At 40.7% G+C, this 13,628-nt stretch overlaps 1 protein-coding gene across 1 annotated transcript; it reads left to right on the top strand.

Moving 5' to 3' along the window:
* The first annotated feature begins 1,680 nt into the window (after positions 1-1,680).
* TOMM5 (translocase of outer mitochondrial membrane 5) lies at positions 1,681-5,684 on the top strand. Its single transcript, XM_069476607.1, is given in 3 exon segments — positions 1,681-1,876; positions 1,878-1,974; positions 5,169-5,684. Coding segments are annotated over 3 exon segments (267 nt in total). The 5' UTR covers positions 1,681-1,741; the 3' UTR covers positions 5,204-5,684.
* The last annotated feature ends 7,944 nt before the right edge of the window (positions 5,685-13,628 follow it).

The raw sequence follows: 13,628 nt of genomic DNA, 5'->3' as shown, positions 1-13,628 counted from the left end.
CAATTTGAATTAAAAATACATAGATTGTTTTTTAAAAATCCATAGATTGTTCAAACTGGAAGGGACTTTCAAGAGCATCTAATCATATGCCCTTCCTTTACAACCAGAGAAATGTAGTTGCAGTGAAATCAGAGATTTGTCCCTCATTACATGGCTAGTTAGTGGCAGTGCCAGATCTAGAGGTCCTGTGTCCAGTTTTCCTGTTCAGGTTCTTTCCACAGCCCCTGCTGCTTTCCAACATCAGCACAGGCTTTCTAAATAGTCTAGAAGGGTTGGCTGGAGACTATTCCTTAGAAATCAGCCCCTCCTATTCCAGAGCTGCCTCTGCTTTTCCACTGCATGAATTATACATGCAAGAGGTTACTAAAGCTTGAATAAACATGGGTTCCCTTTCTTGCCCCAGTGTCTTACATTCTGTCAATCAGGAAGGTGGGTGACAATGTTTATAGTTATTATCAGTTGCGCCCGTAGCAAATTACTATTCTAAATTATCCAAGATCCATTGTTGCTATGTAATGTGCAGTCAAGAAAGAACACTGTGGTTTTGATTATGTGCACAATTCAGTCATCCGGTGCATGTGTGAGAATTACATATGGCCAGCTGGCACGTATAACTTGGGGCAGCAGCGTCTAACCCTGTTTGGATGAGTCTGTGACAGGAAATCTGGTTGCATCAAACTCCTACCTTCTGACTCCAGGGATGTCCATCCATGCAGGCACTGACTGTTAAAGACTAACAGAGGAGCAGCAGGGTGCAGGGAGGGGAAAGAGAACTCAATTTGACATTATAATTACCTCTGTTAGAACCCTGGTCCAGCACATCACTAGCTGAATGACTTTAGATTTTAGTGATTCGGTTTCTGAGCCTCCTTCTCCTCATCTGTAAAATGTTGATCAGATTTAAATTCGCTTTATACATCTGTATCCCTGGGCCAATATAATAATTTGTAAGGATCAGTTAACTCCAGAAATGAGAATACAGCAAAAAATATGGAAAACGTTAAAAACTCTGTCTCTGGGGTTCCAAAGGCCTAACTAGTTATAAAACCCTACTCTGCCGGGTCACTTGTGTGACCTTGGGCAAGTTTCATCACCTTCTTCTTTTTGTTTTAACTTACCTCATAAAATTTCAAACATACTCAAGAAAGATTAGAATAATTAACTAAAATGATGTACTAATCACCAGATTAAGTTGTTTTTCATAGTTTGCTAATATCGTTTCATCCCTCTTCCTCAACACTTTTTTTCCTCTGGGGTATTTTAAAGCACATTTGGGCAAGTTGTTTTAAAGATTTCTGTCCTTTAGTTTTCTCATCTAGGAAATGAAGATTATAATATCTAATTCGTGGGATACAATTGTTTGAAGTAGTCAGTAAAAGTTAGCTGTCATTATTTATGGCGGTACCTATGTGCACAGTCCCCTCCAGGGCATAAAAACATTTGGCAGTGTAGCGCTCCGGGCTGAACAGAGATTCTTAAACAACGCGGCGGCAGGGTGGCGTGGGGTGGGGTGGGGGGCGGGAACCCGAGTCTGCGTCGTGAAGATTGCGGCCGCCCCCTTCAGGCAGCCCTTCTCCAGGTCGGCCCGATCAGGAGGCGGGTTGTCCCTTTCAGGTTTCCGTTGCAGCGCGTGGAAACGAGGGGCGGGAACAGGAAGTGGGGTTGGGCCGAGTTCCGGGCGCGAGGCGGCCGCTGAGAAGAGCAGAGCGCGGCGGCTGAAAGCTGAGGAGGTAGAGCCGGGATGTTCCGGATCGAGGGCCTCGCGCCGAAGCTGGACCCGGAGGAGATGAAACGGAAGATGCGCGAGGATGTGATCTCCTCCATACGGAACTTCCTCATCTACGTGGCCTTGCTGCGAGTCAGTGAGTATCCTCCTGGGCTGTGACCCTGAAACCAACAGGGAGCTGGCCAACACCGCCCACCTCATTCTAGTCCTACAGGCCGTTAGGGGCCTTTGAGGAGCCGAGCTGAGCGGTCGCGGGGGAGTAAGGGGCGTGCACGTCGAGAGCTACCGGCGTATGTGCGATTTGAGGTCTGCAGGTAGGAGGTACCGAAGTGCACGTGGTGGCCTGGCGAGCGTGCTTAATCATTCTGGCTTTCCCAACATTAAGTGCCTTTGAATTGGAAGAGCTTCAAGGGTTATCCCCCGGAGCAACTGCCTCGTTTTGCAGACAGAAACAGTACCAGAGTAGGGAAATGGCTGGCCCAAGGTCATTCACCCATTCAGTGAATGATCTTGACCTAGAATGGAGAACTCGATGCCAGGTTCCATTTCTTCAGTGCTGACCTTTGAAATCGAAACAGCTTTGCTTCATTTCTGTTTCTTTGTATAGAGAGTGAAGTAAAAATTGCTTTTTTTTTTTTTTTAAGGAATGAAAAGTATGTGAGTCTATAGGATTAATGCAAATATTTGAGATTTTATCTGATTTTACAGCTGGCAGAAAGTTACTTAGATTACTTGTTCTTTGATAGTGGCTCTTTGAGGGAGGCAGGGCTTAAGATTCTTTATGTCCCTTTTGGCCGGGCGCGGTGGCTCACGCCTGTAATCCTAGCACTCTGGGAGGCCGAGGTGGGCGGATCGTTTGAGCTCAGGAGTTCGAGACCAGCCTGAGCAAGAGCGAGACCCCATCTCTACTAAAAATAGAAAGAAATTATATGGACAGCTAAAAATATATATAGAAAAAATTATCCGGGCATGGTGGCGCATGCCTGTAGTCCCAGCTACTTGGGAGGCAGAGGCAGGAGGATCGCTTGAGCCCGGGAGTTTGAGGTTGCTGTGAGCTAGGCTGATGCCACGGCACTCACTCTAGCCTGGGCAACAGAGTGAGACTCTGTCTCAAAAAAAAAAAAAAAAAAAAAAAAAAGATTCTTTATGTCCCTTTTGCAAATGACAACTCATCTTTCAGAGGGGACTTAGCAGGGTCTCACAGTTAACATTCACGCTGAATATAAGAACTGGAAGCAGCTTTACAGATCAGTTCCCTAACATAAATCTCAGGAGTGATTTGCCCCCGTGTCCTCATTCTCAGTTCAGTATCCTTTTTATTGTTCCATGCTGTATATTGTTGGTTGGTCTGGATGTTGAAGGAGTGATGGTTCAAGTAAATGAAGGCCATACCAACGTCATCCTACAGAAAGCTCGTGTTGGGCCCAGGATAGAGCCACTGATGGCACAGTCTCCTTTATTCAGTGCCTCTTTCACTGTGGTATTACACTGTTTCCCCAGGAGAGGGAGCCTTGGAGAACAGAAAAACCCAAATCATCCTCATTGAACGGCAACTCCCAGATTTTTGTGGGGCTGCAGTGGAGACAGTGTCTCTCTCTGTCTCCAGGCTAGAGTGAAGCCTGTCAACCTCACTGCAACCTCAAACTCCAGGGCTCAAGCAATTGTCCTGCCTCAGCCTCCTGAGTAGCTGAGACTACAGACACGCATCACCACACCCGCTAATTTTCTTTTCTTTTTCTTTCTTTCTTTTTTTTTTGTAGAAAGGGGATCTGACTCTTGCTCAGGTTGGTCTCAAACTCCTGGCCTCAAGCAATCCTCCCACCTCGGCCTCCCAAAGTGCTAGGATTATAGGTGTAAGCCACCGCACCCGGCCTGAATTGGTTTATCACTTTTAAGTTGAGATATGATATGTATATTATACAATTGCACACCCATTTAAGGTGTACCAGTGGTTTTTAGCATAGTCAGAGTTTTGCAGCCATCATCATAATCAATTTTATGACATTTTTTCCCCCTAAAAGAAACACCGTACCCATTAGCTGTCACCCCATTCCCCCCTTTATCCATTCCTTGGCAACTATTAATGTACGTTTTCTTTATGGATTTGTCTATTCTGGATGTTTCATTTAACTCTAATTGGAAAACATGTGACCGGCTTATTTCACTTAGCATAATGTTTTCAAGGTTCATCTATGTTGTAGCATATGTTAGAACTTCATTTCTTTTTATGGCTGAATAAGATTTCATTGTATGAATATACCACATTTTGTTTATCCATTCGTCATTTGATGGATTTTCTTTTCCCTGATTAAGACATAGAAAAGAGTAGATATACTGTTGACTTTATCAGCTTCTGACAGATCTAAGTATCTTCAGTTTAACATTAACAAAATGTTCTGTTAGTATGAGTATCGAGAAAGAAGGTGATTCTGACAGCTTTTCTGGCCACAGCACTTTTACACAGGACAATAATATCACTTCTTTAGATCCATATGACAACACTTCTTAGTTTTCTAGACATTTCTTTTTTTTTTTTTTTTTTTTTGAGACAGAGTCTCACTCTGTTGCCCGGGCTAGAGTGAGTGCCGTGGCGTCAGCCTAGCTCACAGCAACCTCAAACTCCTGGGCTCAAGCGATCCTCCTGTCTCAGCCTCCCAAGTAGCTGGGACTACAGGCATGCACCACCATGCCCGGCTAATTTTTTCTATATATATTTTTAGCTGTCCATATAATTCTTTCTATTTTTAGTAGAGATGGGGTCTCGCTCTTGCTCAGGCTGGTCTCGAACTCCTGAGCTCAAACGATCCGCCCACCTCGGCCTCCCAGAGAGCTAGGATTACAGGCGTGAGCCACCGCGCCCGGCCTCTAGACATTTCTATGCACCATCTTATCAGACTGTCATAATAACTGAGGTAAGACGAGCATGATCTGGAGTGCATAAGTGATATATAGCTAGCTAATCAGTGAGAAGACCAAAATAGGTGCCCAGCTATTCTAGTTCCCTAGTTCAGTGTTGTTTTCTCCTATCCTCTACCTTTCAAATGAGTCAGTAAAGGTAAAAATGCCTATTTGTTTCCTCTAGAGTTTTGTTCCTTTTACAATTAAAATAAATTACCATGGTAAAGGGTTTTTGTTTGAAAAAAGATTAGATTTACACTTTATGGCCCTAAGAGGAGAACCACCTGGAGAAAAGATTTTGTATAGTACAAGAATGAAATTTATAACAATCATAGCTGAGTGACATTGAATGGACTGCCTTGGAAGGCAGTGAGTCCCTTTTGCTGGATTGTGCAGGCAGAGATTTGACCATTACCTAGATTTGTTTTAAAAAAATATGTTGAGCTAGACCTGTTCCCCGCCCCTTTCCATCTTATAATTCTATAATGTAGCCTGTGAGCTAATAGATCTGAAAACTAATTTTAGGTTTATTTTTTTCTTTCAGCTCCTTTTATCTTAAAGAAATTGGACAGCATATGAAGATTGGACATCACATGTGAATGTATAATATGAAGAACCTGGTTACAGTTTCTACTCCTATCTGCAAATGAATAGATCCAGAAAGGTGTAAGAGACTTTGATTGAATGGACATAAAAAGTCTACTTGTTAAGAACAAGTTTGACTCTGGTAACTGACCTTCATAGCTAAAATATACAACTATTTGGGAAGTATGAAAGACATCTTGTTGTCATGGCATGCCCTTATGCCTGTGATATTTGGTCTCTGTGAATATTGGCATGATTGTAAATAATTAATGTCAAACACCATTTACAAGCAAGTGTTAATTATAAGGGAACTATGTCTGAAATGGCACTGTCTTATCAGTCATTTCTGTTTACCTTTTTACTTCTGTCTGGCATGTATTTGTGAAGAGTCCCTTATAATTAGTTATGTATGTTTTATGGAAGTCAGCACACAACCACAATGAAGTTTAAGCACAGGACCATTAGTTTTTAATAAACATAGTAATTTTAAAAAATTGGGTTTCTTATTTTTCTTTTTCTTTATTTTTTGTAGAGACAGGGTTTGGCTGTGTTTCCTGGGCTAGTCTTAAACTCCTGGCCTCAAGCGATGCTCCCACCTCAGCCTCCCAAAGTGCTGGGATTACAGGCATGAGCCACCAGGCCCAGATGAGTTTCTCTATTTTTATTATCCCGCTTTTTGCTGCAACCCATCAATCACTGGTGGGACACTTATGATATTGTGATGATTACAAGCTACAAGTTGAGGTCCTCTTGTTCTAGACTTGAGAATTTGCTATCTTGATAAAGTGGCATTGTGTTTTATTAACAAGCAATTTTAGTGAAAGGCAGGCAGCATGACTGCTTGATGCTGAGTATAGGAAACACTACCAAAGGAAAAAGTGCTGTATTTTTAAGTCAAATAGTTCTCCAGGTTTGTTGGGGGAAAGGAGTAGTCCTTTACCTTCTCCTCAGAGACAACTATATTCACCTCTTTTTACTTGTCATCTCTTCCTTCCAGTGTACAGTGTAGTGTGATTTTGATTGAATCAGTGTCATTCAGATTCTGAGTGAGGTTTGTGGTTTTCTTTTCTGGCATGTCTTTTTGTTTTTCCTAGGCTTAGTTTTGTGTGAACTTTCCACGAAATCAACTACACTTCTTGCCATTTATCTAAATCTCTCACAATGCCCAGCTTCCTTAGGTATTCTGTTTCATCTTTCTGAGTAAATCTTCCCTGTAGCCTTTTGACCTGCCCTAGGCTGCACTGATAGTTTTCTGTGCCTGATGTGTGGCTGTATTGTGGGAACTCCCTTCACTATCATTCTGGGAATTCCTTTTTCTCTTCTCCCATGTTGGATCTTTTGTTTTCTGTTACCTTGTCTTCTTGGTTTAGTCTCTTGTTTTGATGGAACCTTTTCTTCAACAGTGTCCTGAGAAAGGTGGCATAGGAAGCAAATGTTTTTAAGACCTTGCTGGTCTTTTCTGGGCAGTTATTTGATTGATAGTTTGCTGAATATAGAGTTCTAGGTTGCAAATCATTTTCCTTCAGAGTTTTAAGGCTTTGTACCTTTGCCTCTGGCTGTCAGTGATTTCTGATATTTTTGTGGGACTAAAGTTTTTCTTCCTGAGAAACAAGGATCTTTTTTCCTAGTATTCTTATATTCCATGATGACATAATTTGGTGTTTGTTTATTTTAATTCACTGTGCTCGGTACTTGTTTAAACTTGATACTTGTGTCCTTTAGTTCTCAGAAATTTTGTAGATTTTTATTGATTTCTTTCCCTTCTTTTCCATTTCTTCTCTTTGTAGAATGCTAGTACTTTTGATGGTGTCTTTTTCTTCCAGTCTATTTTATCTAAAATTGCTTTTCTCTGTTTTTGTTTCTTTCATATTAGATACTTTCCTTCGATATCTGGTAATTGTTGGTTGTCTGCTCATATTTAAAAACAGGGGCCAAGCTGGGTGTGGTAGTTCATGCCTGTTATACCCAGTGACTCAGGAGGCTGAGGTGGCAGAATTGCTTAAGGTTAGGGGCTGCTCAAGGCCAGCCTGGGCAACATAGCACGACCCTGTCTCTACAAAAAATAAGAAAAATTAGCCAGGTGTGGTGGCATGCGCTACTGAGGAGGCTGAGGTAAGAGGATCACTTGAGCCCAGGAATTCAAGGCTGCAGTGAGCTATGATCATGCTCCTGCACTTCAGCCTGGGCAACAGTGAGACCTTGTCTCAAAAAAAAAAAAAAAAAAAAATAAGAATAGGAAATTAGCATTGAGTACAGGCTCTGAGTAGGTGGAGCTTGTTGATGTTGAGCTTTGCTAAAGGGCTATCTATTGGGCCATACATTAATAGTTAAGAAAACTTTTATGTCAGTGTCTTTGTTTGTTTGTTTGTTTGGTTTATTTGTTTGTTTATTTGTTTGTTTTTTGGAAACAGTCTTCTTGTTTATTTGTTTGTTTTTTGGAAACAGTCTTGCTCTGTTGCTCGGGCTAGAGTGCTGTGGCGTCAGCCTAGCTCACAGCAACCTCAAACTCCTGGGCTTAAGCAAGCCTTCTGCCTCAGCCTCCCAAGTAGCTGGGACTACAGGCATGCGCTACCATGCCCAGCTAATTTTTTTTCTATATATTTTTAGTTGTCCGGATAATTTCTTTCTATTTTTAGTAGAGATGGGGTCTCGCTCTTATTCAGGCTCGTCTCAAACTCCTGACCTCAAGCAATCCTCCCACCTCGGCCTCCCAGAGTGCTAGGATTACAGGCAATTTGTCAGTATCTTTAGTTATTTCCTTTTGAACTGGTGGTTCCTTAGAGAAGAAAGATTTTTTTCAGTCTTCCAAGTGAAGAATGACGTCTTGCCAGTGTTCCGGGAATCAAGTGAGGAAAGAGGTCTGTGGTAAGGCCCAGGGCAGAGAGATGTGTGTATCTGAATATCCATATCTAATATGCATTTACTTACTCAGTCTCTGTGTTGTGAGTACAGTATTCCTGCCCAAACTGCCTGGCATCCCACAATCTGGATACCCTATATTTTACCCTTTTCAGAAAATAAACTTCTAATTTAGAGAGTTCATTGGAGAAGAGAAATTGCTTTGCTGTGTAGAATTGCAGAGAACATCTGATTTCTTAAACCTTGATTACTTAAACCAATTCAGGTGTCTGCCCCTTCACCCTTTATTTCCAGAGGCACCTGAAACCACCAGTTCCTGGGCCTTCTAGGGATTCTGTGATATAAATTGTGTTGTGTGTAGGCGGGGTTGTTTCTTTGTTGTTTGTTTTGCTTTTCCCTCTACTGGTTCAGAATTCATTTTTCTTGAGTCTACTGCATTATTTACTCCTGGTCTGTCTTCCAGCTTCTAACTTTTTGTTCCTGGTTGCTTCCTGTTCTCTTCCTGTATACTTTTAGGTATATACCTTAAAACAAAAACTCCTGCTATCATTTAATGGAATTTCAGGAGGAAGTAAAGTAGATATATGTGCTTAATCCACCATCTCTACCCAGATAGAACCTGTGGTTTTGTGTCTCATGTTAGTAACTTATATCCATTTCTTCCTTAATTAAGGAGGTGTAGTATATAGCACGTGGTCATGAATACTGGCTCTAAAGACAGGCAGACTTAACTTTGAATCCTGGCTCCAACACGTATGAGATGAATGGTTTTCAGCAAGGGAAACTCCAGATCTCATTTTCAACTATAAGAATAATAGAAGCATCTGTCTACTTGAAAGTATTGTAAGGATTAAGTGAGAAAATGCCAAGTAAAGCAGTTGCCATAATTGCTTGACATTTGGTAAGTGTTAGCTGTTAATGGTTAGGCTGGTGATAGGTGTTTAGGAATGATTTGTGCTGGTGTTCACTGCATGAATAGGTTTCGTTCATATTTCCAGATGCTAAGAGACAGCATGCTTATCCTCTAATTGTATAGACTTCAAAATTACCAAACACTTAAATTCATTATCTAAAAACAGCCTTAACCAATCAATATTAATGCCATTTTACAGATGGAGAGGTTGAAACTCTGAAAGTTTCAGTAGCTAATAAATAGCAGCTGGCCAATGCTTTTTTTTTTTTTTTTTTTAAACAGAGTCTTACTCTGTTGCCCCAGCTAAAGTGCAGTGGGGTCATTATAGCTCACTGCAACCTCAGACTCCTGGGCTCAAATGTTCCTCCTGCCTCAGCCTCCCCAGTAGCTAGGACTACAGGTTCTCGCTAGCACACCTGGGTAATTTTTCTTTCTTTTTTTTTTTTTTTTTTTGGAGACGGTCTTGCTCTTTCTCAGGCTGGCCTCAAACTCCTAACCTCAAGCAATCCTCCTGCCGTAACCTCCCAGATTGTTAGGATTGTGAGCCACTGCACTTGGCCAGCTTAGGGGACTTTTAATGTTTCTTTGTTGTACTCTATCCGCAAGTACTTTTCTTGAGGGAAAATAGTGTAATTGTTACTCTGGATTCCAGTTCAGGGTGGAATAAGAATGTGATGTTTCAGTTTTTGTGGCTAGCTTTTTAAAATTCAGGCCATAAACTCCACTGGGGAGTTTGATACCAGCCTGAGCAAGAGCGAGACCCTGTCTCTACTTAAAAAAAAAATAGAAAGAAATTAGCAGGCCAACTAAAAATATATAGAAAAAATTAGCCGAGCATGGTGGCGCATGCCTGTAGTCCCAGCTACTGGGGAGGCTGAGGCAGGAGGATCGCTTGAGCCCAGGAGTTTGAGGTTGCTGTGAGCTAGGCTGACGCCACGACACTCTAGCCTGGGCAACAGAGTGAGACTCTGTCTCAAAAAAAAAAAGAAAGAAAAGAAAGAAAATAGTTGGAGACTGTGTGTGTGTGTGCACGCGCATGTGAGAAAAAGAGTTTGTGAGTTTGTTTGAATATGTAATGTAAAATAGTAAAGAGCCATAGCAAATTTGAGTTTTGTAAATTCTTGAAATGGAGTCATTGAAAGAAATGGAGAAATATGAAAGAAAGGGGGACAATATTAATTCTCTACCAACAGTAGGAATTTTGCTCCTAAGTGAATGGTATTCCTGCAGCCAGTGCAATATTTAAAAAAAAAACAAACTGCTTTATCATTGCTCTTTATAGTTTTTCTGTGATATAAGGTAGCATTATAATTGACAGTGTGTTCAATAGTTTACAGATGTGCAAACTTGGGCCTGCATTTGGAATGAAGAACAATTACAGGAATTGGGATTTTTTTTTAGTAGGAGGCTGAGAGCTGTTTTTAAAAATGAGAGGGTTGTTCCATCAAAGAAAGTAATTACTCCAAAAAGCAGAAAAAGATAAGTGTTTAGAAAGCTAAGAAGGAAGAATCCTTGTTGAATTCACTACCAGCTACTGTTAGTTGGGTACTGGAAATGTGTAAGCAGAATCTGGACATGGATATGCTATAGCAGAGATTGCCACCATAGGATAAAGTTTCTGTCTTTGTCTTTTCCCTAGTACTAGAAAACCACTTGAATACAAGTACTGTCTCACATTTTTCTGTCCTACATAATACCTTTATCATAATATCATAATACCACATAATATCACAGAAGGGGCTGAATAAACAACTGCTGAATTGATGGGGGGAAAGTGTTGACTTTCTGGATGCAACTTATTGTCCAGGCCTCAGAAAAATACTCCCAAATATGAAACAAAGTCTTCATATTCACAAATATTTATTCAGTGACTACAGTGGGACAGGCAACGTGGTGGATGAGGAATAAATACAGCAGAGAAGAATTCAGGCATGGTCTCTATCCTTAAGAGGCTTACAATCTAGCAGGGGAGTCAGTCAGATATTGCATAATTTTATTGCTAATTACTTCATTATATTATACCATATAAACTGTTGTGAGAGCCAAATACAGGTAGCTGTGAGAACATGGAACAGGGGAGCCTTGACCTATTTGGTTGGGGAGGAAGCAGGGAGGGCTCCCTTAGGAAGAGACACATAAAGTAAGGTTTGGCTGAATAGGAATTGGCCAGATAAGGAGTGAGGAGTCTTTGAAAAAGTGTTAAAGCAAATGTGCTGAGGAAGAAAGACCAGTGTGACCAAAGTGTTTTGTGCACAGAAGAACAAGAAACTTTTAGTCCTTTCAGAAACTTTTTCATTGTATTCTCATACTTTACTCTTAAGAGATCCCATTCTGACATCTGCTGGCCAGTATATATACTGCAGTTCCAAATTCCACTACACAAGGACAACCTTTAGTAATCTATTTCTTTGAAAGCTATAGTAATAAATTTGAAATAAAATACAAGGTCTTTCCCTACTTCTTATTGTGGACATCATCCAAGAGAGAATTTTCCCTAGTTGTTACTTACATGTTACTTGTATGCATTCAGTATTACATAAATGCTGTGATGCTAATTGCCTGCTTTAGTACAAGTTCTCAAAAACATGAAAATCATATATATAAAAGTTGAATATACTTGTTACTGAGATGTAAAAACATTACAAAATTATGTGACTTTGGTGGGGTTTTTTTGTTTGTTTGTTTGTTTTGTTTTTGTTTTTTTTTGAGACAGGATCTTGCTCTGTTGCCCACGGTAGAGTGCATTGGCGTGATCATAGCTCACTATAGGGTCTAACTTCCTGGGCTCAAGCTGTCCTCCTGCCTCACCCTCCCCAAGGTGCTAGAATTACAGGCACAAGCCACCACACCTGGCTAATTTTTGTATTCTTTTTTTTTTGAGATGGGGTCTCCCTCTTGCCCAGGCTGGTACTTTGTCTTTTAAACACAATATATGATGAAATATTTTCAGAGTTATGAAACATGTTCTTAAATTGTTTGATTCAGAAATAAAACAGCTGCTTTCAGTCCAGCAATCATTCTCTTCAGGCTAAAGATCTACTTTAAGCATGTTTAATGTTTCCATCTTTTTCTCAGTCACATTAGTAATTAGTAGTAGTATAGTTGACCCTTGAACAACATGTATTTGAACTGCCCGGGTTCACTTATACACGGACATTTTTCCAATAAATATATTGGGAAATTGGAGATTTATAACAATTTGAAAAAACCTGCTACTGCAGATGAACTGAGTAGCCTGGGAATACTGAAAAAATTAAGAAAAAGGTATGTCATGAATATATAAAACATATGTAGATACTAGTCTGTTTTATCATTTACTACCATAAAATATACATAAATCTATTATAAAAAGTTAAATTAGCCAGGTGCAGTGGCTTGTGCCTGTAGTCTCAGCTAGTTGGGAGGCTGAGGTGGGAGGATCACTTGAGGCCAGGAGTTAGAGGCTGCGATGAGCTATGATTGTGTCTCTGTACTCCAGCCTGGGTGACAGAGCAAGACCCCATCTCTGTAAATAAGTAAGTAAATAAAGAAAAACTTAAAATTAGCTGGGCACAGCAGTGTGTGTGTGTAGTCCCAGCGACTCATGAAGCTGAGGTGGGAGGATGGCTTGAGCCTAGGAGTTCGAGAGCAGCCTGGGCAACAGAGCCAGAGGCCTGTCTCTTAAAAAAAAAAAAAAAAATAAGATTTAGGCCAGGCAAGGTGGCTCATGCCTATAATCCTAGTACTCAGGAAGGCTGAAATGGGAGGATGTCTTGAGCTCAGGAGTTCAAGACCAGCCTGAGTAAGAGCGAGACCCCATTTCTACCAAAAATAGAAAAAATCAGCTGGGCGTGGTGGCATGTGCCTGTAGTCCCAACTATTCAGGAGGATCACTTGAGCCTAGGAGTTTGAGGTTACAGTGAGGCACAATGATGCCACTGCATTCTATGCAGGACAACAGAGTGAGACACTGTCTCAAAAAAAAAAAAAAAAAAAAATTTATGCACACACAGACCATATGTAGCACCAATCACAGTTGAAAGAAATGTAAGTAAAGATGCAGTATTAAATCATAACTGCATAAAATTCACATACTGTACTACTGAAATAATTTCGTAGCCACCTTCTGTTGCTATTGCAGTGAGCTCCAGTGTTATAACTATCTGCTTAAAATGCCACATGACCCTAATCTCTGAGTGAGCAGTTGCTCTCTCTAGTAAATTGTGTATGGCAGTAAAAAGTGATCTCAGTTCTCAAGTATTTTTCATCATATTTAGTGCAATACTCTAAACCTTGAATAACACCATAGGACCCAAATGAAGTGCCACTAGTGATGCTGGAAGTGCTCCCAAGAAGCAGAGAAAAGTGATGACATTACAAGAAAAAGAATTGCTTGATATGTGCCTTAGGTTGAGGTCTGCAACTGCTGGCTGCCTGCCATTTCGGACTGATGAGCCATATAGTACTGTAAATGTATTTTCCTTAGGATTTTCTTAACATTTTCTTTTCTCTAGCTTACTTTAAAAATATATAATACATATAGCACAAAATAAATGTTAATAGATTGTTTATGTTATCCATAAGGCTTCCAGGCAAGAGTAGGCCATTAGTAGTTAAGTTTTGGGGGAGTCAAAGGTTATATACGGATTTCTGACTGCACAAGGGATC

The sequence above is a fragment of the Eulemur rufifrons genome, chromosome 7, assembly GCF_041146395.1.
Source record: "Eulemur rufifrons isolate Redbay chromosome 7, OSU_ERuf_1, whole genome shotgun sequence".
Classification (NCBI taxonomy): Eukaryota; Metazoa; Chordata; class Mammalia; order Primates; family Lemuridae; genus Eulemur; species Eulemur rufifrons.
Note: the sequence above shows the minus strand (reverse complement) of the source record. Positions and strands in the feature narration are given on the sequence as shown.